General features: G+C 47.0%; 1 protein-coding gene across 1 annotated transcript in view; it reads left to right on the top strand.

Moving 5' to 3' along the window:
• The window catches only part of ADAMTS8 (ADAM metallopeptidase with thrombospondin type 1 motif 8), a 29,862-nt gene extending 5,458 nt beyond the window's left edge, over positions 1-24,404 (top strand). Inside the window, exons 2-9 of the mRNA XM_007539957.3 lie at positions 7,699-7,938; positions 9,074-9,209; positions 10,506-10,673; positions 12,978-13,279; positions 16,231-16,414; positions 19,384-19,556; positions 19,644-19,819; positions 23,225-24,404. Coding sequence (XP_007540019.2) covers positions 7,699-7,938; positions 9,074-9,209; positions 10,506-10,673; positions 12,978-13,279; positions 16,231-16,414; positions 19,384-19,556; positions 19,644-19,819; positions 23,225-23,795 — 1,950 coding nt within the window. The 3' untranslated portion in view covers positions 23,796-24,404. The remainder of the gene's footprint in view (positions 1-7,698; positions 7,939-9,073; positions 9,210-10,505; positions 10,674-12,977; positions 13,280-16,230; positions 16,415-19,383; positions 19,557-19,643; positions 19,820-23,224) is intronic.
• The last annotated feature ends 624 nt before the right edge of the window (positions 24,405-25,028 follow it).

Raw genomic sequence — 25,028 nt, 5'->3', positions numbered from 1 at the left:
AAATATTTTTAAATTTTAAAAGAAAGGATTAAATCATGTCTTGTACAAGCCCTCATACTGATGCAACCGCAGGCCTCACTATGTGCATTATGTGCACAGTAAAGCCTCTGTTTAGCTCTGCCCTAGCATAGTTTGTTTGATTTTTTTTTTCTTTGTTTATTTGTTTTTACTCCACTCTGGCTTATGGTGGTGGGAGACTGAACCTGGGACTTTTGGAGCCTTTGAATCTCTTTGCATAACCATTGTGCCTATCTACCCCTGTCTTGAATAGTTTTTATTTACTTCATTTATTTATTACTACCAAGGTTACTGTTGGGTCTAGGTGCCTATGAGTGAAGCCATCATTTTGGCAGCCTTACTTTTTTCTTCTTTCCCCCCCCCCTTTTTTTATTTGATAGAACAAAGAGAAACTGAGAGGGGAGGGGAGATACAGAGATAGATAAAGAGAAAAAGTGAAGCAACTGCTTAACCACTTGTGAAGCTCCCCGTCTGTAGCTAGGGACTGGGGGCTTGAACAGGGATCCTTGCACAAGGTAACCTGTGCACTTAACTAAGTGTGTCACCACCCATCTCCTCCCCCTGCCCCCCATAATTATCAATAGTACCATCTTCCACTCTCAGGAGTGCCTTGGTTTGAATAATTCCAGAATCAGATATGCTGTGTAGCTTTGGGAGTTACTGTGGGTGCAAGACAAGTGTCATGTATGTGTGAACTCCATTCTCCCACCGGCAGAGGCTCTTCCATATCTTGTATCTGCTTGAGAGCAGACTGGCCAACAATCAGAGGTACATTTGATCCTTGGACAATGCAGGTTTGAACTTCACAGGTCTGACAATTGAGGATTTTCTCACTAACAAATGAGAATGCAAACTTCTTTTTAAAAAAATATTTATTCCCTTTTGCTGCTCTTGTTGTTTTATTGTTGTAGTTATTATTGTTATCAATGTCGTTATCGTTGGATAGGACAGAGAGAAATGGAGAGAGGAGGGGAAGACAGAGAGGGGGAGAGAAAGATAGACACCTGCAGACCTGCTTCACCACTTGTGAAGTGACTCCCCTGCAGGTGGGGAGCGGGGGCTTGAACCAGGATCCTTACTCTGATCCTTGAACTTTGTGCCACGTGCACTTAACCCGCTGCGCTACCGCCCGACTCCCGAATGTAGACTTCTTGTGTTGGTAAAGCTGTATAATGCTGTGTCTTCTCTCAGGGGCAATCTTCCTGCTGGGAGAGTCTGTTCCTGTTGTGTTTTTTTTCCCCTACAGCAGCAAGGACAGGTGGCAGTTGATCTGGTGATTATTAATATCAACTTGGAAGGGAAATAGAAATAAATAGAGCAAGTTACCAATTTCCCTTGGATTCCACCCCAGCAAAAGAGAAACAGTTGTGTGAGGGAGATACATAGTGGTTATACAAAAGACTTTGCTGCCTGAGGCTCTGAGGTCCCAGTTTAATCCCCAGCATCACTATAAACCAGAGCTGAGCAATGCTCTGGTCTCTCTCCCTCTATCTTTCCCTCTGTACCTCTCATTAGTGAAAATAATTTGAGAGAGAGAAAAAGAAAAAGAGAGAGCAACAGTTGTACAAATGTCCTGGCATGACCTTAAGGATATAGTCAGATTGAGAATGTTTATGATCCAGTAGTTGGCACATAATATGTGCTCAACAAAATCTAGCAAGTACCAGAGTTTCCTCTGGTGACGGCACTTAACACAGAGCCATGTCATCATCATAGCCGCCCATGGCTGTGTGGGACTCAGAGGGCTGCCAACTTGACTCCTTGTGGCTCTGGGGATGTGTGCTTTGGAGAGGTGACACAGGCCCTGGCTGCTTGGAGGAGAAGAAGGAGCAGCAAGAAAAAAAGTCCATACTGAAAAAACCCTTCTCTTTTTTCCTATCATTCCCATCTTTTTTATTTCTGCTTCTCCTCACCTGCTTCCCAGCACAGTCTTGTCCCAGAGGGACAAAGGAGCAGAAGGAGTAATGGCTGGACACAGGGTTCCAAGTCTCCATCTCCTGGTTTCTCCCAACCCAGCTGTAAGGAAAAGCAGTGGGAGCCACAGCGAACAGAACAAATGAGCAAAGCCTAGCAGATGACGTCTGTGCAAGAGCGGCTGGAAGTGCCTTTGGCCCTGGCCCAGCCTCCCTCGACTCCCACCAGAGCTGCCTTTGGCTGCCACGGGAACTCTGGGCAAGGAATCTGCTTATTTGTCTCTCAAAGAATCAAAAGCGAGCTATGTCCTGGCCTCACATACAGGGGCAACGTTTTTTTTTTCTCCTTTCCAGATCCCTGGGGACACTCATGGAGGAAGGGAGAGACTCCTGAAAAAAAAATGCCTCGCCTTCTCTGATGGGTCTTAAGGACATGAGACTGCTCACGTTATTCTGAGAACAGGATGATTTAGGGACCAGGAGGTATCTCAACCAGTAGAGAACCTGGAGGCCCTGGGTTCACCCCCTGGACCAAATGGAAGCATTATGGATAGCGCCAAGGGGGTCCCACAAATGGAGGAACAGTGGTTTGATGTCTCTCCCTCTCTCTTTAAAAATATTGACGAGAGGAGCCCCATGCGGTAGCACAGTGAGTTAAGCGCACATGGTGCGACGTACACCGACCGGAGTAAGGATCCTGGTTTGAGTCTCCTGCTCCCCACCTGCTGGGAGGTGGGTTCACAAGTGGTGAAGCAGGTCTGCAGGTGTCTATCTTTCTCTCCCCCTCTCTGACTCCCTCCTCTAGATTTCTCTCTGTACTGTCCAACAACAACAATGGCAATAACAATAACAACAACAAGGGCAAAAAAAAGGGGGGGAGGAAATGGCCTCCAGGAGTAGTGGATTTGTAGTGCAGGCACCAAGCCCCAATGATAACCCTGGAGGTAAAAAAATTTATAGAGAGAGAGACTAGAAATTAGGCCAAAGAGACAGCTACGTGGTCTGGTAATTTCTGTCTCATCAAAAGAGTAAATGAATAAATCTTTGAAAAAAATATTCTCAGGGGCCAGCAAGATGGCTCACCTGAGTGGACACCTGCTTTGCCATATGTGGAACCTGGGATGCCACACAGGAGCACTACAGCAGTGAGGGGAGTATTGGTGCTGTGACCAAATTCACACTCCTACAGATAGATAGAGAGAGAGAGATAGACAGATAGATGAAATATGTCAATATATAAATTATACAGTATATAAGTAATATATAGATAGAATATCTATTTTTTATCTGGAGCAGCAAAGCCCTGGTGAATACAAATATATATATATATATATATATATATATATATATATATATTTCTAAGTATATATAAATATATATATTTCATGTGAATATGTATTCTTTCTTTTTTTTTAAATTATCACCGGGGTAATCACTGGAGCTTGGTGCCTGCATAACAAATCTACCACCTGCAGCACTTGCTCTCCAACTTATGAAGCTTCCCTCCTGCAGGTGGGGATTAGAGATTTGAACCTGGGTTCTAGCATGTGGTAATGTGTGCACTCAACTGAGTGCACCACCACCTAGCATGCACAGGTGCACGGGTATACACACACACACACACACACACACATACTGTCACCAAGGTTATTACTGGGACTTGGTGTCTGCATAACTGTACTATTCCCAGTTGCCTCTCTCTCTCTCTTTCTTTTTTTAAGAGTAAAAAATAGGGGAGTCGGGCGGTAGCACAGCGGGTTAAGCGCAGGTGGCGCTAAGCACAAGGACCAGCGTAAGGATCCTGGTTCGAGCCCCCGGCTCCCCACCTGCAGAAGAGTCGCTTCACAGGTGATGAAGCAGGTCTGCAGGTGTCTGTCTTTCTCTCCCCCTCTCTGTCTTCCCCTCCTCTCTCCATTTCTCTCTGTCCTATCCAACAACAATGACATCAATAATAACTACAACAATAAAACAACAAGGGCAACAAAAGGAATAAATAAATAAAATTAAAAAGAAAGAAAGAAAGAATACTAATCATTAAAAAAAAAAGTAAAAAATAGTGTAAGACAGAGAGAAGAGACACCAGCAGTACTGACCCATCCCTTGTGAAGATTCCCCTCTCCAGGTGGGGACTGGGGACTTGAACCTGGGTCCCCACAGATGGTACCATACATGCTCCACTAGGTGAGCTACCACCTGGCAAGATAGATATGGATATATCTCCTGAAGGCAAACCTGCCTTCAGAAAACAGTTTTCAAGCCAGGGGTGATCGTTAGATAGCATAATGGTTATCCAAAGAGACTCTTAACATCTGTTGAATGTTCAGTCCCCCAACCACCACAAGTCAGAGCTGAGTAGTACTCTGGTAAAAAAAAAAAAAAAGTTCTCAAACCAACTCAACTATCAGCTATCATGGTCCAGGAGGTAGCATAGTGGATAAAGCATCGGACTCTCAAGCATGAGGTCTTGAGTTCAATCCCCAGCAGCACATGTACCAGAATGATGTCTGGTTCTTTCCTCTCTCTCTCTCTCTCTTCCTATCTTTCTCACTAATAAATAAATAAATAAAATCTTTTAAAAAAACTATCAGCTACCAAGCCAAAAAGCTATTCGGTCTCTGGAAGAGATGAGCTGAGCTCCCTGGCCAAGGAGGGGGAGAGTCCTCACTTCAGGGACTCGATGTTAGGAAGCTCTCCCAGGGCCTCAATTTGTCCTCATCACAGCTGTCAGTCTTTACAGGGCCATGACCACTGTGGGAAGTCCACTCAGCATTGCCCACGGAGCTCCATCACTGAGAGTCCAGCTTGGAGACGTACAGCCTTCTGAAAGCGAAAGGCTTCATGTGCTGCACTGAACCTTCTCAGTCCGATACCAGTCAGCTGGCTCCACATGTCTTCACACCTTCTTGCTAAGACACTGTCTTCCCCAACTCTGAGTCAGTAACATTGTGACGCAAAGGGAAGCCGTATAAGGACAAATCAGGTTGCCCGGGAAGAAGTTCCAGGGCTTTGACCCTTGGCCCACAAGATGCTGGGTGTGGACTGGCAAAATAGCTCACTTAGATAGTGCACTGTTTTGCCATGTGCATGACACAGGTTCAAGCCTGGACTCCAGCACATTGAAGGAAGCTTTGGCACTGTTGTCTCATGTTCACTCTGCCTCTATAAAAGGAGGAGGAGGAGGAGGAGAAGAGTAGGAGAAGGGAGAAGAGGAAAAGGAAGAAGAAGATGAGGAAGGAGAAGAAAAAGAGAAAGAGGAGGAAGGAGAAAGAAGAAGGAGAAGAAAAAGGAGGGGGAAGAGGGGAAGAAGAATGCTGCCTCTCCTAGTTCAAGAAACCAGAGAACACTTTCTTCCTCCCCCAGCTTTATCCCTAAGCAGTGAAGACCCAACCAGGAAGAGGCTTTGGCAAACCACCATTCCTCAACCCTCACCCACAGTTGCATAATGATGTGAACACACACACACACACACACACACACACACACACCATTCCTCAACCCTCACCCACAGTTGCTTAATGATGTAAACACACACACACACACACACACACCATTCCTCAACCCTCACCCACAGTTGCTTAATGTTATGAACACACACACACACACACACACACACACACACACACACACACACCCTCCAGTCTGGAATCTAACTCCAGGAGCAAATGCCAAGTTTAAACTTTGCTGATAAGATGTTTACATCAGCCTAAACATAGCGAGAGTGTTTGCCACACTCAGTCACCTGCCAGCCCCTGTTCACTGGACTTATAAAATACTTGGCCTGCTGCCGGTGAGGTGAACACACAGATCCCATTCACAAATCACAGCTCTGTCTGGAACTCTCTCCTGTAGCCTCTGCCTGGGGAATGGCCCTCAGCCTCCTTTCCTCTCCTTCTGTTCCCACCTTCCAGACAGCAGGAGGAAAGGAGAGGCTTAAGGGAGCTAGGCTCTAAGAGAACAGTAAGGTGGTACCCAGCTAACCACACTCCGAGCTGAAGGTATGCCTGCCTCTGCCCCCCAATAACCCCTTCTTCAGAATAACCTGACAGGACTCCCTTCTAGAGGACCCTGAAGTGGGAGAGCCCCCAGCTGGCCTCCTTCTAAAACCTGGGGAGCAGTCAGCAGTCATGGAGCAACCACAGGCCAGGCAATGGTGTCATGGTGATGGGGCTCCATTGAGGGCCTGGGTGGGGTAGACTGAAGCAGATGTGATCATCTGCACTGGAGTCTCTCAAGCCCCAGGCAAAGGAGCCTCATGTCTTTGGAGCTGAGCAAGTAGAAACCAGGAGGCCAGGTTCTGGAGAAATCAATTTTTTTAAATATTTTCCTCTTTTAATAGTTTTTTAATTTTATTTTAGTGGGGTTCATGATGTACAGTATAGTTGGTGTCACATAAGTGCAACCTTTTATCTCCTTATGACTGTGAGGAGCCAGGAAGGTTAGCACAGTGGTTACACAAAATACTTGCATGTCTGAGACCCTGAGAATACCATTAGCCAAATACCATTAGCAGTACTCTGGTTAAAAAAAAAAATAGAAAAAAAAATAATTTAAAACTTGATTAATAAATATTCTGGCATGAAGCATAATATACCATTCATTGCTGTTTTTTGAGGCAAATTTCATCTGTAATTTGTCATACTAATTTATGTAACCTATAACCTTCAAAGCAACAACCTATGGATTATTTCTTGTGACTCCAAAGAATATTTCCCATATAAATCATTTATTTCAAAAAGAGAACACAAGTGAAGCAAGGTGAATTGCTGTTGAATGTAATTTTCAATGTAAACTTCTCAGGGATAGCGCGTTAGATTCTTTAGTTTAAGAGCAGAACTCTTGCTTCTAGTTTTCCATAGAAATAAGACATTGGGAGTCGGGTGGTAGCGCCGTGGGTTAAGTGCAGGTGGTGCAAAGTGCAAGGACCAACGTAAGGATCTCGGTTCAAGCCCCCGGCTCCCCACCTTCAGGGGAGTCACTTCACAATCGATGAAGCAGGTTTGCAGGTGTATCTATCTTTCTTTCCCCCTCTCTGTCTTCCCCAGCTCTCTCCATTTCTCTTTGTCCTATCCAACAACTACGACAATAATGATAACTACAACAATAAAACAACAAGGGCAACAAAAGAGAATAAATAAATATATGTTAAAGAAAAGAAATAAGATATTATAGCATTATGTAGGCTTTTGATGTGAGAAACATTATCAAGAAATAGCTATAATCAATGATGTTCACATCTAAATGTCCAATTATATTTTTCATCTAATTTACTAACCCTATTTCCCTAATCTCCCTAATCTCTTTGGGTAACCACTACTTTAGTCTTACAGTCTCATGTCCTTTTAATTTTTTTACCAGAGCACTGCTCAGCTCTGGCTTACGGGGGTGCAGGGATTGAACCTAGGACTTCAGAGCCTCAGGCACGAGAGTCTCTTTACATAACCATTATGCTATCTACCCTCCACCGCCTTTTTTTTTTTAAGTAAAAAAGTTTTAATTTATTTACCCACTGACAGAGTAATTGAGAGGGAGAGAGAACGAGAGACACTGGCAGCATTGCTTTATCACTTGTGAAGCTTCTTCCCCCCTCCCCCCCGTGGTTGTGCATGGTACCAGGTGTGCAATTTCTACTTCTCTTGGATTCTGTGAGTCCTCATCAAGAAGTTTAACACTCAGGGTGTATATGGAGGTAGTTGGGTTGAGGGGTGGTGGCTGTCAGGTGGAGGGCGAGGAGGGTTAACCCTTTCATGGCCTGCCCCCTCCTCGCCAGAACCACATCCTGACGCTCATGTCAGTGGCAGCCCGCATCTACAAGCACCCCAGCATCCGGAACGCCATCAATCTGGTGGTGGTCAAGGTGCTGATAGTGGAGGACGAGGCATGGGGCCCGGAAGTGTCCGACAACGGCGGGCTCACGCTGCGCAACTTCTGCAGCTGGCAGCGGCGCTTCAACCAGCCCAGCGACCGGCACCCTGAGCACTTTGACACGGCCATCCTGCTCACCAGACAGGTCCGTGGGCTGGGCTGGCTGCGGGCCCGGAAACCCCTGGGAGGAAGGGGGCGGATCAGACAGGCCAGGCGGATCAAAGCTGGGGACCACAGGGCCTGCCCAAACATGGGAACTGTCTCCCCACTGGCCCCAGCTGGATGCCAGGAGCCTCCTGTGTGGAGCAAAGAGGAGGAGGAGGAGGTCATGAGGACAAGGGGGAGGTATTTGCAAGGGAAGGAGAGGAATCTCAGAAAGGCGCCTTTCCAAAAGTTTGGGACCAGCTGTCTGCTGAGGTCATAACAAGAGGAAATGGAGTCCAACTGCCCAATGAGAGCTCTGGAGCTGGGACTCAGGGGGGGAATCCTGTCTTGGGTGGTGATTCAACATCAGGGCAGGTACCCAGAAGATTCCCCTCAAGGTTTCCCCAAGTCAGCAGGCCTGCCCACCTGCCTGTTGTGATTTTAGCAGGCTGGAGCATAGAAAAACGTGTTTCAAGGCCAGGAAGTGGTTCACTTAGTAGTGGGTTCACATGCTGCCACACACCAGGACCCAGGTTTAGATCCCTGGTCCCCACCTGCAGGGGGAAACTTCACTAGTGGTAGAGCAGCGCTGCTGGTGTCACTTCTTTCCCTTTCTGTCTTCTCTGTCTCTCACCTACTACCAACAAAAATGAAAGAAAGAAAGGAAAAGAGAGAGAGAGAGGAAGAAAGATGGGGGGATGGCTGCCAAAAATGATGAAGTCATGCATACACCATGCACCAGTAGTAACCTTGGTGGTGGTAGTGATAATGATGACAATGATGATGATATGTGCCAAGCTTCAGGTACCACAGCAAGCCCCTGGGGCATGTACTATGGTCAGCCTCATTGTATAACAGAGAAAACTGAAGCCCAGACAACACCATGAAGAAGCCTAGGCTGTGTGGTGCAGGTCAACACTCTTACCCTCTACCCAAACCAGATGTTCAAAGGCCCAGCCAGCCCCGGGATGTGCCCTCAAAGAAAAAGAAACTTCTCCCTCATACAAGAAGCCTATGTGAAGGGATAGGCAAATGCCTGGACTTTCTGTTTTCCTTGAACCCTGGAGAGGCAGTAGAAGAAGGGGGGGCTTCTGTTCTGTGTCTGTCCTCACATTCCCCCTCTCTCCGTGGAGCAGAACTTCTGTGGCAAGGAAGGCATGTGTGACACCCTGGGCGTGGCTGACATTGGGACCATCTGTGACCCCAATAAGAGCTGCTCTGTGATTGAAGATGATGGGCTCCAGGCAGCCTACACACTGGCCCATGAGCTGGGTAAGTCCTGCATCTGTACTGGTTCTGTGGCCAAAGAGGGAATTGCCCCGACCCAGCCCAGGCCAACCCAGGCTCTGCCCCTGTGCCTTTCTGACTCTACTGAGTGACCACATCTACAGAACTGGGCTTTCTCCATCTTCACCCTCACACATATGCACATAATGTCCTGAACTATCTTCCAAGATCACCAGACACATGACAAAATGTGAAGCCCAATGCTTGGATCAGGTGGTAATGCTGAATCTGAGCCAAGCAGTAGGACTTTGGGGAAGAGTCTGGAAGGAAGCAGTGATAAAGCACAGGATTTGCAAGCCAGAGGCCCCAGGTTCAATCCCAGGCACTACAGAAGCCAGAGAAGAGCAGTGTTCTGGTCTCACTCTCTCATAAACATAAATCTTTAAAAAAAAATTTATTTCTGGGGCACCATGTATTACAATGTGAAAGGACACAGGTTCGAGCCCCCAGTCCCCACCTGCAGGGGGAAAGCTTTACGAGTGGTGAAGCAGTGCTGCAGGTGTGTCTCTGTCTCTCTCCCTCTCTGTTACTCCCTTTCCTCTTGATTTCTGGCTGTCTTTATCCAATAAATAAATTTTTAAAAAAGAATAATTTTTTTTTTAATTCTGGGAAAAGCAACAGTAAGGAATATGCAAATTACCAAGATGAATGTGGATTTAGGACAGACAGAGGCAGAAAACAAAGGTGATATTCCTCAGTATTCTGAGGGTGGAACGTGAAGCCAAACTCTGTCAGGAATAAGGGAGGGTCAGTGCAGTAGATCACTTGGACAGTGCACTGCTTTGACCTATGTAAGACTCAATCAAGTTCGAGCCCAGCCCCCACCACATAGAAGGAAACTCTAGTGATGTGGTCTCTCGCTATTTAAAAAAAAAAAAAAAAAAAAAAACCTACAGGAGGGAAACTTCATGAGTAGTGAAGCAGTTCTGTGTCTCTCTTCCTCCCTCCCTTTTTTTATCTCCCCCTCCCCTCTCAATTTGTTTCTGTCCTATCAAATAAAAATGGAAGGAAAGGAAAAAATTTAAAAAGGGAAGCAATGGCCACCGGGAGTGGTGGATTTGTAGTGCCAGCAATAACCCTGGTGAATAATGAATAATAGCACACCCCTGAGGAGCAGGTAACAGTTAACTTTTGGGACACTGTGTTTGTCAGAAGAGTGGGTCTCTCACAGAGGAGCAGGTATGGGGGGGGAGGAGTGATGGACTTCATGGGGAGCCCAGGGACAGGGCATTTGGAAGCACTGGGAGCTGTTGGGAGAACCTTGGGTCTCTCTTTGCCTAGGACATGTCCTCAGCATGCCCCATGATGACTCCAAACCCTGCGCTCGGCTCTTTGGACCCATGGACAAACACCACATGATGGCACCCCTCTTCATCCACCTCAACAAGACACTGCCCTGGTCACCCTGCAGTGCCATGTACCTCACAGAGCTCCTGGATAGCGGTCATGGTAGGTGGACATAGGCTTCTTCCCAGCATCCCCCTCGCCAGTGGCCTACGGCTCAGCTCAGCCCGGCAGCTTCCTCAGACTGTTCTCGGCATCTGACTACCTCTGACTGAGCTCACAAAGCACTGCCAGCAGTTAGTGTCAGAAGAGACTCCAGAGATGCGTTCCTGGTCCAGCTTCCCATGCCAAGTACCCTAACCATTCCTTCCTGTAAAGTAGGCCGTCTTCCAGCTGCCAGACTTCCAGGCTAATTTAGATTATTAGTCACCCAACAGAGGGAATCAGTCTGAAACGGTTTGTCCAGAGGAGGTGAACCTGTTAAGAATATGGTTAAAAGAAGACAAAAGGAAGTCGGGTGGTAACGCAGTGGGTTAAGCGCATGGCGTGAAGCGCAAGGACCAGCGTAAGGATACCGGTTCAAGCCCCCGACTCCCCACCTGCAGGGGGGTCGCTTCACAGGCAATAAAGCAGGTCTGCAGGTGTCTATCTTTCTCTCCCCCTCTCTGTCTTCCCCTCCTCTCTCTATTTCTCTCTGTCCTTTCTAACAATGATGACATCAATAACAACAATAATACAATAATAACTATAACAACAATTTAAAAAGTACAACAAGGTCAACAAAAGGGAAAATAAATAATAAATAAGAAGACAAAATACCCAAGTTTACCAAACTTCTCTCTCTCTCTTTCTCTCTCTCTCTTTGAAATAAGAAAAAAAAAGTGGGGACCTGGTGATGGCACGACTGGTTGAGTACACATGTTGCCATGTGCAAATACTAGAGTTTAAGCTCCCAGTCACCACTTACAGAGGGAAAACTTCACAAGCTTTAAAGTAAAACTGCAGATGTCTCTTTTTCTATCTCTCTCTCTATCACCCTCCTCTCTCAACTTCTCTCTGTTTTATCAAAATGAATACCTATCTAAAAGATGCCCAGGCTGGAGTGACAGGTCCCAGAATGGGCATAGAAAAGGTAATGACAGAGGACAAGTCACAGAGGTGGGAATGAACAGGATCAGGAGTCATGTAACTGGTTACAACAGTTGCAGTTGTTGCAGAAAGCCATGAAAATACATTTAGTTCTTGATTTTCACTGAAGGAGATAGGGACACGTAAGAGGCAAAATAATAGACTAGCCAAACAGTACTTCTTGGGCTTATCTTGCATGGTAGTAAAATTGGTCTGCAATGACCTGAGAGGTGGCCTAGTGATAGTTTTGGGTTTCCAAGCACCAGGTTCTAAATTCAAGCCCCAGAATTAAATATGCCAGAGTACTGCTCTGGTCTCTTTCTTTATCTCTTTCTCTCTGTGCAGCTCATTCATGATATAAATCTTTTTAAAATGTCATGCAAAATAATGTCTATTTAAATATCAATGGGTTGGGAACCAGGCAGTAGCACACCTGGCTAAGCACACACATTACCAATCACAAAGACCCAAGTTCAAGCCCCTGGTTCCCACTTGCAAGGGAAAGCTTAATGAGTGGTGAAACAGTGCTGCAGGTGTCTCCTATCTCTCTCCCTCTCTATCTGCTCTTCCCTCTCAACTTCTCTCTGTCCTATAAAATCAATCAGCAATTTTCCCCTTATTTCTGTTTTATTTGACAGGACAGAGAGAAATTGAGAGGGGAAGAGAAATAGAGAGAGAGAAAAAAAAAAGAGAGAGTCCTGTAGACCTGCTTCACCACTCATGAAGTGTTCCCCATGCAGGTGGGGAGCCAGGCACTCAAACCCCAGTCCTTGCACATGGACTAAATGTGTTGAATGTCAGTGGGTTAAGAAGATATTCAAATCCCCAGTGATTTTTATGATGTAGATTGATATGTCAATGAGTTTGGCATGCCTAGATGTTCTAGATAACAAAACAAACAAAAAAATTCATCGTGAAATTCCTTCTGATTATACATCATATAAGTTCCATATAAGTGGTTGAGAGTTGACAGTTTTTAGCTGAAAGTCAAGGACATGGTACTCTTGAGGGCTTCATGGATGGGAATATAAGTGGTGTGGGATACTCTGCCCCTAACTCTTGTGTGTTCTCTCTTGATCTCTCTCTCTCTATATATATATATATATATATTATTATTTTTAAGTAATTTATTTGATAGGACAGAGATACATTGAGGAGTAAGGGAAGACAGAGTGGGAGAAAAAGAGACACCTCTAACAGTGCTTCACCACTTGTGAAGCTTTCCCCCTTGCAAGTAGACTGGAGACTTGAGCCCTCGTCCTTGCACATTATAACATGTGTGCTCAACTAGGTGTGCCACTGCCTGGTCCCACTCTTGTTCTCTCTTGTTCCATTCCTCAGGAGACTGTCTTCTGGATACCCCCACAGCAGCCCTGGCCCTGCCCACAGACCTCCCAGGCCGCAGCGCGCTCTATGAGTTGGACCAGCAGTGCAGGCAGATCTTTGGGCCAGGTTTCCACCACTGCCCCAACACTTCTGCACAAGACGTATGCGCCCAGCTCTGGTGCCACATGGATGGCCCTGAGCCCCTTTGCCACACGAAGAATGGCAGCCTGCCCTGGGCAGACGGTACGCCCTGTGGGCCTGGACAACTGTGCTGGGATGGCAGCTGTCGCCCAGAGGAGGAAGTGGAGACACCTAAGGTGAGGGTCTGGTTGCTGGGGCAGGGGAAGCGGGAGGAAGGGAGGTTTGATTTCAGAGCAGAAACCACACTTGAGAGCCGTTAAACTAAGAGGCTTGGGGCCAGGCGGCAGCTCTGACATCTAAATCAAATCACTCATCTCATAACAAAGCAAAGCAAATTTATCCAGATGCGGGAGGGAACCTCAGAAGCTGGTGGAAGGATGCCACCAGTGCTCTGGGCCTTTGGAACACCCCCTCTGGAGTGGCTTTGGTGTTGACTTGAAAGCTTGTGAGGCTTGGCAGTGAGTATGTAGGTCTCTAGCACAAAGACCATCACACTGGCACTCAGTAACCAGTTGCCATTTTAAATCATCTCATAAATAGAGTGACAGCAAGAGAACATTCCATAGAGAACTGGGGGGATGATCCAGGTCCTACTATGTGTTTGAGCTGAATTCACATATGTCAGGAGAGTAAGGGCAGAGTTGGAGGAATTCCATACAGAAGAGGAATCAGAACTGCCTCTGACCAGGCAGAGAAAACTTGGCCCAGGATGGAGTAATCTTGCAAGAAAAACAAGGCCATACCAATGAGGGTTTTCAAATGATTCATGTCTTTGCCTTGTTCTTCAGACTTCCAAACTGTGAAGCCGATCACATTTCTTGTACTGCGAGACACGGAGCCATCCCATGAAACAGTATCCACTCAAAGCACAGCCCGCTCCCAGCCCAACCTGGAGCTTTGGGGTATCCAGAGCACTCACTCCCCAGAGGGTGGCCCTCGGCAGTTGGGGGAGGGGTGTCTTTGTGCGAACCTCAGGACCCTGCTAGGGCCAGGTAAACTGCATACCTTTTCCAAGCCTAGCTGGGACACAATTCATGGATTCAGCCTCTCCCACCCCCGCCTCCTCCCTCTTCCCCATCTGAACACGGAAAGTCTCTTCTAAGTCCCAGCCTACCCTGTAGCTCCAGTTACTAAGGAGCAAGGAGAGGATTCCTCCAACATCAGAGCCGAGTTCAGTATAGTGGGATGTTGACACCAATTGATACAGGGTGGTTTAGTCCCTATTTTTTTCCTATTCAAATATATTTTAATTTTATTTCTAGTATCTACATTAGCAAAGAAAATACAGTACCATAGAAGCCTTTTTATTTCTTCTAATATGTGTTGTATTCTGACAGAAAATGGGTTTTTTTGTTTTATTTAATTTTATTATTGTTTCTGTTGCTCGGATTTTAGAGCTCCAAGCCAGCTTTTTTTTTTTCAGATGGAAAGAGAGAGACAGAAATAGAAAGGAAAGCTATCACAACACAGAACCTTCCTCCACAGTGCAGTAGGGGCAGGGCTGAAATCTGGGTCCTGTGCATGACAAAGTAGACACACTTTCCAGTGTGTCTATCTTGCGGGTCCTGCTTGTTTTTATTTTTATGCTTAAATTTTGTCAAAGCAGATGTTAGCCTATATTTTTAAAAACCATTTTTCTTTTTTTAAAAAAAAGATTTTATTTATACTTGAAGAATGATAGAGAAAGAGAGAGAGAGAATCGGAACCAGATAGCACTCTGGTACATGTGCTGCTGGGGATTGAACTCTGGACCTCACGCTTGAGAATCCAACATTTTATCTACTGCGCCACCTCCCCGGGCCACTTAAAATATTATTTTTCTGGGAGTCAGGCGGTAGCATAATGGGTTAAGCGCACATGGCACAAAGCGCAGGGACCGGTGTAAGGATCCCCATTAGAGCCCCCAGCTCCCCACCTGCAGGGGAGTCGCTTTACAAGCGGTGAAGCAGGTCTGCAAGCGTATATCTTTCTCTCCCCCCTCTGTCTTTCCCTCTTCTCTCCATTTCTCTCTGTCCTATCCAACAATGATGACATCATAACAACAATTACTACAACAATAAATCAACAAGGGCAACAAAAGGGAATAAATAAATATTATTTTTTTTAAAAAGAAGTCAAAAATACTATTTTTCTATGATTTTTTGGCCAAATAAAAACCACTCTATCTTTACAATACTCAGAACAAAAATATGAATGGATATTGATAAAAGGGGAGCCAGTAGTTTATGTGGGTAGTAGTATTATTTTAATACGCATTTATTTATTTTCAAGAGAGAGAAGAGAAAGAGAACCAGAGTATCATTATGGCAGATGAGATATTAGAGATTGAACTTTGAACCTTACATCTGAGAGTCCAACGATTTACTCATTGTGTCACCTCTGTGTCTCCTAGTGGTATTTTTAATATTATTTTCTTTTTTATATACTTTTCTATAGTTTTCAATTTTATATAAGCAAATATTACTTTGGTAATTTTTTTTAAAATTTATTTATCACTTTGAAGACTCAACAACCCATCAAGGGCAAAGCTTTGTTTCAACAAATCTGTTATAAAATAAGGAACAGCTTGGTCTATTTCCCAGGTGTTAATCCCACCACTGAGGCTTCGAGCCATCATAGTATCTACCTCCCAGCGGTGAATCCCTTGGAGGACGTGTGGAGACTTTGGAGCCAGCCACACAGGGCCTGGTTGTGGGATGACTATCTTGGTCATTGTAGAATGTTTAATAGCACCCCTGTCCTCGCACACCAGACGCCAGCAGCATCCACCCCACCCCACACCCAAAGATGCCAACAAACTATCTCCAAACGTGGCCGAAGGTCCCCCAAGGACAAAGTTGAGTTTGATGAAGAATCATTGCAACAGCCCAGACTATTCCCATAGTAGAGCATCATTCAATAACTGTCTTATCAGCAGTCTAGCACGGGAAGGGCCAGGCACTGCTTGAGCCACTGCAGATGAGCAGTGAGCGAGCTCAGCCCAGCCAAGCGGCCCACACAGTCATCCATCACCACACAAGGACCAGGGCACCTTACCGTATTCCTGGCACAGGCTGCCCCCACCCCCCACCGGGAACAGCGGCCTCCCCTCCTCTGGTCTTGACAGCTAGGACCTTGTATATTGCAGGCTGTGGTGGATGGCGGCTGGGCCCCCTGGAGTCCCTGGGGGGAGTGTTCCAGGACCTGCGGGGGAGGAGTCCAGTTTTCACATCGAGAGTGCAAGGACCCAGAGCCTCAGAATGGAGGGAGGTACTGCCTGGGCCGGAGAGCCAAGTACCAGTCGTGCAACACGGAGGAGTGCCCCCCCGACGGTAAGGACCACCGGTGGCCACACCCGTCAGGGCAGCAGCACTTGTGGCTGCAGCTGGTTCCCACAGGAGGGCTGGGTGGGTCTCCACAGGGAAGAGGCTTAAGTGGGCTTTATGGGAACGAGACTCTGATATGCCCAGAGAGCCTGGCAACAGCTAGGAAAGAAGTCTTCCAGATGTGGAACCAACTGATGTCATTTGTGGCCACGCTTCTGAACTGGGGAATGGACTTGCAGCAGGGGCAAGTGTATCTAGCATAAGGATTCTCCTGAAAGCATCAAGTTCTCCTCTGAGTGGGGAATGGACATGTTTTTCAATGCAAATGTGGGAGCCAAACCTCCAGCTACTTTCCAGTTAGTGTTCAGCCCAAGGCAGAGGGAGGGTTTCTGAATCTGGTGCCACCACACATTCCTTCTCAGAGGAGCTGCCATCTCTGCTTGGGGCTGTGGCAACTGTGGAACAGAACCATCCCAGGAGGCAACACCTCCTCTACACTGTCCTGACAGAGTTCTACCCCCTAGGACCTGAGAGAAAGCACACCCAGTAACTTGGGGCAGAGACAGGGCTGGTAAGAGGCAACAGTTACCCATTTGGGTTTTTTCCCCCGCCATCATGCCATCCAGCTCCCTGCTGAGCAGCTCCAGAAAGGGCTGGCAAGTGGTAACAGATAAGCAGAACTTTGGAGAGACTCATCCAAGTGCAAAGACGCACTGGCACTGGGCTGTGCTTACTGGGAGAATCCAGAGGCTAGAGGCTTTGCCATTCTGCAAGCTGGAAAGGGACCACATTGGCACAGAGCTCTAGAAAAATATTGCTCTGGAATTGCAGGAGTTTTCCTGGTACCTTGATTTCAGATGCCCTGGATTCAGCCAGCACACTGGGAGAGTTTTTCTGGCTTGCTTGTTTATTTTGTTTTGTTTTACTTTAGTTTAATTTGTTTTTGCCAGCAGGGTTACTACTGGTGACTACTTTTTCTTCCCCCCTGCTCCCCTTTCTTTTTTTTTCTTCCTTTTTAAAAAATATTTATTTTTTCCCTTTTGTTGCCCTTTTTTGTAGTTACTATTGTTGTTGTTATTGATGTCATCATTGTTGGATAGGACAGAGAGAAATGGAGAGAGGAAGGGAAGACAGAGAGGAGAAGAAGACAGACACCTGCAGACCCGCTTCACCACCTGTGAAGCGACTCCCCTGCAGGTGGGGAGCTGGGGTCTCAAACCGGGATCCTTACACCAGTCCTTGCACTTTGCACCATGTGTGCATAACCCACTGCATTACCGCCCAACTCTCTCTCCCTTTCTTTCTTTTTCCTTTTTTTTACTTGATAGATCAAAATTGATGGGGGAGAGGAAGAGAAAAAGAGAAACACCTATAGATCTGCCTCACTGCTTGTGAATTATCTCCCCTGCAGGTGGGGAGCAAGGGCACAAATCTGGGACCATGTGCTTGGTAATGTCTGTGGTCAACTGGCTACACCACTAAAAAATAAATGTGACTTTTCTTAATCACTTTATTAGGACAGTAATGGCTTACAGTACAATTGTTGACACACAGGTAGTTTCTCATCTCCCAATGAAAGGTGCCTACAAAACACTCTCACCCCCAACTTGGGTCCTTTTCACATTTTTAGGGCCTCTCATGGGACTCAAACGACACAAGATGTTCTAAATGATCCCCACCCCCCGCAGTCGAATGAGAGAGCCAAACTCCTTCTACAGAGACTAGAGCTTGAACTCTGAGACAGAAGACTCAGGCTTAGGTGAAGCCAGGTGGCTCAGAAGTTTGACAGGAAGTTGGGGCTGAGCAAGGGCTGGGGTGGAGATGGTAATGAGGTTCCGAAGGGCAACCTCAGCTGGAGGGGGAGGGCTGAACAGGTATGATTCCCTCCAGAAGAATCCAGAGGCATTTCGAGGCTCAAGGAAACTAAAATTGCGTCAGTAGGGTCTGTGTGCAGCTATCTTGCTGGGGTGTGTGGGAAGCTTCTTTGGAGAGAATCCAGGGCACCAGGTAGCAGCACACCTGGTTGAATGCACATGTTACAATGCGCAAGGACCTGGGTTCAAGCCCCCGGTCCCTACCTGCAGGGGGGAAGCTTCACAAGTTGGTGAAGGAGTGATGCAGGTGTCTCCCTGTCTCTCTCCCTTCCTCTCAACTTCAGGCTGTCTCTATCCAATAAATAAATAAAGATAAATTTTTTTTAGGTTATAGAGAGAATCCAGGTCTTTCAGGTGTGCTAAGTCAGGATCTCAGGAGGAGAATACAACCATCTGTTATTTATTTATGTATCAATGGGCAACCAGTGTATTATCCTCAGGAGGAGAGCACAGCAATCTGTCTTGTTTATTAATTGTGTGTGTGTGTGTGTGTGTGTGTGTGTGTGTGTGTGTGTGCGCGCGCGCGCGCCAGAGCATCACTCTGGCACATGCAATTTGAGGAACTGAACCTGGGTCCTCATGCTTGTGAGTCTAGTACACTAGCCACCACAGCATCTCCTGGACACCATCTGTGTTTTTAAAATCTCCACAGAGTGAGATAAGCCAGAAAGAGAAGGATGAGATAGATACTGTATCTCATTCATAGCTAGAACTTAAGAAGCAAGAACAGTGAGGGAAAACATAGGGTGAAAGCTGGACTTGGTGTGGTGTGTTGCTCCAAAACAAAGGACTCTGGGAAAAGAGAGAAAGGGATAGGATGGATGGGCCCTGGGGTTCAGGTTATGATGGTGGAAAAGGGCCTGGGTTGGGGGAGAGAGTATGCTGCAGGGAGATGAGAGATTGCACCTCAGTGTCAACAACTGTCCTGTAAACCATTAAACACCCCCCAGAAGTGGGGGGGGGAGTAGTGCAGTGGAGTAGGGATGATCCCACTGGGCCTGTGTCCTGGGCTAGCGTCCCCTGCATCCAACCCTTCTCAGGCTGAGTGTTCCTCGTTCAAAGCCAGTCTGTGAGCATTCTGCTATCCACCTCTGTTTTTAGGGAAGAGCTTCCGGGAGCAGCAGTGTGAGAAGTATAATGTCTACAATTACACAGACCTGGAAGGGAACCTCCTGCAGTGGGTCCCCAAGTATGCAGGGGTGTCCCCGCGGGACCGCTGCAAACTGTTCTGCAGAGCCCGGGGGAGGAGCGAATTCAAAGTTTTCGAGGCCAAGGTGAGCATGGTGCCTGGCGGCCCCCTCCACCCCAGGCTGGCCTGGCCACATCCTCTTATTCCCCCTCCCCACCTTTGCCTGCCACAGGTGATTGATGGCACCCTGTGCGGGCCTGAGACTCTGTCCATCTGCGTTCGCGGCCAGTGCGTCAAGGCCGGCTGTGACCACGTGGTGGACTCGCCCAGGAAGCTGGACAAATGCGGGGTGTGCGGGGGCAAAGGCAACTCCTGCAGGAAGGTCTCTGATTCTGTCAGCCCCTCCGGGTGAGTCTCCCAGGGACCTGTGAGCACAGGGGGCTTTCTTTGCAAATACACCAGCCTCAGTTTCAACTAAGGCTGTGACGCTCAGTTTCTTTATAAATTACGGACAGTCCTGGGGACTGGGTAGTGGGGCGCCCAGAAGAGCACACATTTCCTATGCACAAGGTCCCAAGTTCAGGCCACATCTCCACCTGCAGTGGACAAGTTCCCCAAGTGGTAAACCAGCACTGCAGGTGTCTCTCTCTTCTCCTTTATCTCCCTTTCCCCTCTCTTTTCTTTCCTTTATTTATTTATTTACTTACTTATTTATTTTTATCAGAGCACTGCTCAGTTCTAGCTTATGGATTAGGACCTATGAGTTCAGAGCCTCAAGCATGCAAGTCTTTTGCAGAACCATTATGCTGTCTCCCTTACTCTCCCACTTCCCTCTCAAGTTGTCTCTTGACTCTAAAAAAAAAAAAAAAAAAAAAAAATTCAACAGTCCTAGAGGCCAGGGAGATAGTACATTGGTAGCAGACTAGACTTGCTTGCCTGGTATCCCAGGCTTTATCCCTGGCACCACTATTTGCCAGAGCAGACCACTTCTCTGTTCTCTGTCCCTCTTGCTCTCATGAAAGTAAATCAGTCTTTATTGGGGGCCCAGCAGTGACATACCTGGTTAAGCGCACATGGTATGAATTGCAAGGACCCCAAGGATCCTGGTTCGAGCTCCCAGCTCCCCACCTGCAGGAGGGTCTCTTCACAAGCAGTGAAGCAGGTCTGTAGGTGTCTTTCTCTCTCCCTCTCTGCCTTCCCTTACTCTCTCAATTTCTCTCTGTCCTATCCAGTTAAAAATGAAAAAAAGTATTGCACCAAAGTAAAAGACTCTGGGGTGGGTGGGAGAGTACAGGTCCAAAAAGGATGACAGACGACCTAGTGGGGTTATGTGGAAAACTCAGAAATGTTATGCATGTACAAACTATTGTATTTACTGTTGAATGTAAGACATGAACCCCCACCAATAAATAAATTTTAAAAAAAGAAAGAAAGAGGGGAAAAGCAATAAATAAATAAATAAATAAATAAATAAATAAATAAATAAATATGGAAAAAAGATAAAGATGGCCACCAGGAGCAGTGGATTCGTAGTACTGGCACTGAGCCCCAGCGATAACCCTGGAGGCAAAAAAAAAAAAAGATAAAATAAAATAAATCTTTATCTATTAGAAATAAAAGGACAGGGAGTCGGGCTGTAGCGCAGTGGCTTAAGCGCAGGTGGCGCAAAGCACAAGGACCGGCAGAAGGATTCCGGTTCAAACCCCGGCTCCCCACCTGCAGGGGAGTCGCTTCACAGGCGGTGAAGCAGGTCTGCAGGTGTCTATCTTTCTCTCCTCCTCTCTGTCTTCCCCTCCTCTCTCCATTTCTCTCTGTCCTATCCAACAACGACAACAATAATAACTACAACAATAAAACAACAAGGGCAACAAAAGGGAATAAATAAAATGAATATTTAAAAGAAATAAAAGGACAGAACCAGAGCATCACTCTGGTACATGAGATGCTGGGAACTGAACTTGGGATTCCTAGGCCTGAAAGTCCAGTGATTCATCTACAGTGCCATCACCCAGGCCATGAAAATAAATTAATCCTTAAAAAAAAAATAGCAACAACTCAGTCTGTCTTTGTCTCTCTCTCAAGGCTGCCAGAAGGCATCATGAGCTGCACTTGACACAGAGCAGCTGTCATGGGGTCCCTGGGGCAGCCAGAGGTTGGGGGAGGGGGAACGTGAGTCCTATGTGTGTGTATGTCATTTCTGAGCTACACTGGACCACTGCCTGGAGCTCATCCAGACCTGATCGGGGAAGGACAGCACCTTAATCCCTCCTAGATTTTTCAGAAAATGGGGTGACAGTGTTGTGGGGGCTCTGCAGTCTCTGTGCTTTCATGACTCTTCAGATCTCCTTTCTCATCTTAATGGACGTGCACGCGCATGCGCTTACATACCCACGTCCCTGCTCATAAAGCTTCCAGCATTTGCTTCAGTGCTTTCACCTCTGTGACCAATAGCTCACTCTAGAAATACCTGGTGGTGACTCACCTGATAGAGCGTACATGTGGGAGGACCCGGATTGAAGCCCCTGTCCCCACTCACAAGGAGAGAAAATTTCACAAGTAGTGGAGCAGTCTGCAAGTTTCTCTCCTTCTGTCAGTCTCTCACCTCTTATAAAAAAAAAAAAAAATAGGGCTGGGCTTGGGAGCCAGCATAGTGGTTATGCAAAAAGAATTTTGTGCCTGAGGTACTGAAGTCCCAGGTTCAGCCAGTCACCGCCATAAGCCAGAGCTGAGCAGTGTGCTTTGACTCAAAAATAAATATTGAGGCTCCAAGCTCCCAGGTTCAATACCGAGCACAACCAATAAGCCAAAACTGAATGCTACTCTGGTAAATAAGTAAATAAATAAATAAATAAATAAATATTCTTTTAAACCAAGCCCCAATGATAACCTTAGCAGCAAATTTAAAAAAAAAAAAAAAAAAGCTATTCTGTGAAGTGAACAAGACCAATACTATTATTCTCCATCTAAGTCAGTCATAAACAACATGGAAGTCTTGGCAAATGCAAGCTCAAAAGAGACAGAGGAAAAAAAGCAGCATGGGATACAGGAACATGAGATGCCAGGTGTCTTCACCTGCTCTACTGCATTAGGCATCTGGGCTTCTGGACACTTTCACAGCTGCCCCAGACTATGAGACAAGTCCCAGCAGGACATTAGAGCTGAACAACCAAGAACAAACTGATAGTCAAAACTAAGCTTTTTTCATCCCACACAAGACCCTAGACCAAGAGTAGAGAGTTGAGGCATTTTCCTCAAACTAGCATCTTCTCCCCCCAGAAAGTTCCATGAAGGCAGACTTTACAGGCCCTACTAAAGCCCTGTCCCCCCAGCACTCAGACCTGATTTGATCCAAGCAGTGGAGTCAGATATCCTTCCTGGAAGATTCTGGAATGGGTAAGTGGACAGGCTTTTCTATATGACTTTGAGCAACTAAGCCAAGTTTTCTACCAGTTCTATAAACTGCATTTGAGGCAAAAAGGTGTCTGAGCTGCCTGGCACCCCCCAATGTCCCCCTACCCCCATGAAGGTTTTTTTTTTCCCTCCAAGGGGAGATGATAGGGATGGAGAGAGAAAAATAAGCAAGTGCAAGCCTGCTTCACTACTCATAAAGAGTCCTCCCTGTAGGTGGGGATCAGGGTCTTGAACCTGAGTCGTTGTGCATGATAATGTGTGCACTCAATAGGGTGTACCACCACCCACCCACCCACCTCTTGCTAGTGTGTTTTGTCTGCACACTGCCCTGCGTGCTAGGTTCCCATGGCAGTGGGTTGGGTGGCCACTGGTCCGGACAATGTCTTTCTGTCCCCACTACAGCTATGGCTACAATGACATCGTCACTATCCCAGCTGGTGCCACGAACATCGACATAAAGCAGCGGAGCCACCCAGGGGTCCTGAACGACGGCAATTACCTGGCATTGAAGACGGCTGACGGTCAGTACCTGCTCAATGGCAACCTGGCCATCTCGGCCATCGAGCAGGACATCTTGGTGAAGGGGACCATTCTGAAGTACAGCGGCTCCATTGCCACTCTGGAGAGGCTGCAGAGCTTCCAGCCCCTGCCAGAGCCCCTGACAGTGCAACTCCTGACTGTCCCTGGGGAGGTCTTCCCCCCCAAGGTCAAGTACACCTTTTATGTCCCCAATGATGTGAACTTCAGTGTGCAGGGCAGCCAAGAACGAGCCACCACCAATGTGATCCAGCCCCTGCTCAGTGTACAGTGGGTGTTGGGGGACTGGTCCGAATGTTCCAGCAGCTGCGGCACCGGGTGGCAGCGTCGGACCGTGGAGTGTCGGGACCCCTCAGGCCAGCCCTCTGCCACCTGCAGTAAGGCTCTGAAACCAGAGGATGCCAAGCCCTGTGGGAGCCAGCCATGTTCCCTGTGACTTGGGGCCATGAGGGTTGAATTATACTCTAGGACTTGGGGTGATGGGGTACAGACACAGTGACCCCCCCCGAAATGGTGACTCCATGTGTGGAGGTGTTATGCCCTGCCCCAACCTCCCATTGCCACAACCCTTTGGGTTTGGCATGAATAGAAGGGGGAGGAAAAGAGACTATGGAGACAACAGATTCTAGTGTTTGTCTAACAGGAGGGACCTGGCTTGGGTTCAAGTAGAAGGCAAAGATGGAAAGGTACAAAGTGTATTTGTTGACCCAAACAGGAGACATGCCTGGCCTGTTTGTAAAGGACTAGCACAGATAAATGAAAAAAAAAATTTTTTCTATGTGGTTTCCCCTATAAATAGTCTACCTCAGAGGAGAAGAAATAATGCATAGAATGGAGGTAAGATGGGGGGAGAGCTGGTCATAGTTAGAGGTCAAGGCAAGCTCCTTGATGTCTTCAGACATGATCTTGGCCATGGTCAGCAGGGCCCCAGGGTTTTAGGACTGTGGAAGCCACTGTGTTCTCCGGCCTCCACCTATAGAACTGACTCTATAGGTCAAGCATTTATGCAAATGTATCTCTAAACTAAAGTGTGGTCCAGTGCCAACATGTGGTGGTCTTCTCTGGCTCAGAATTTCTCTGGAGAGGGCAGGAGACCTTGACCCCAGGAACAGAGGCTGAAAAGATGAGCTTGGCCCACACAGGGAAGCTGGCGCTATACCAGTGTCTCTTTAGATCATCCCTTCTGGAAGGAGCCTGTTGGATTTGGCTTAACCCAGGCAATACACAATGTAAAGTATGATCTGGGACCCTGGTCCTCAAGCTTCACTGGGGCTCAGGAACATCCAGAGGACTTCTTAAGATACAGACTGCCCAGCTGGGGAGATAGCTCACTGGGTAGGGCTTAGTACAAGCACACATTTTGCCAGGGTCATCTTGATGTCACGTGGAGTGCCCCAAAACCAGAGGAAGCTCCAGTGCTGAGGTGTCTCTCCCTCTCTCAATAAAATATGTCAACCCAGAAACAGTGAAATCACACACGTAAGACTTCAGTTATCTCCACACAGGCACAGAGAGAGAGAGAGAGAGAGAGAGAGAGATCTGGGTCCCCTTCCGATAATTTATGATTCAGTGGATTGTGTTAGAGTCAGAGAGACTGAGAATCAGCATTTCTAAAAAATTCCCAAGAGACAAAGAGACTGCTAGTTTGGGGACCACAGTATGAGAACCA

This window comes from Erinaceus europaeus, chromosome 20 (genome assembly GCF_950295315.1).
Source record: "Erinaceus europaeus chromosome 20, mEriEur2.1, whole genome shotgun sequence".
NCBI lineage: Eukaryota > Metazoa > Chordata > Mammalia > Eulipotyphla > Erinaceidae > Erinaceus > Erinaceus europaeus.
The sequence above is the reverse complement of the archived record's forward strand: the minus strand, read 5'-3'. Positions and strand labels throughout refer to the sequence as shown.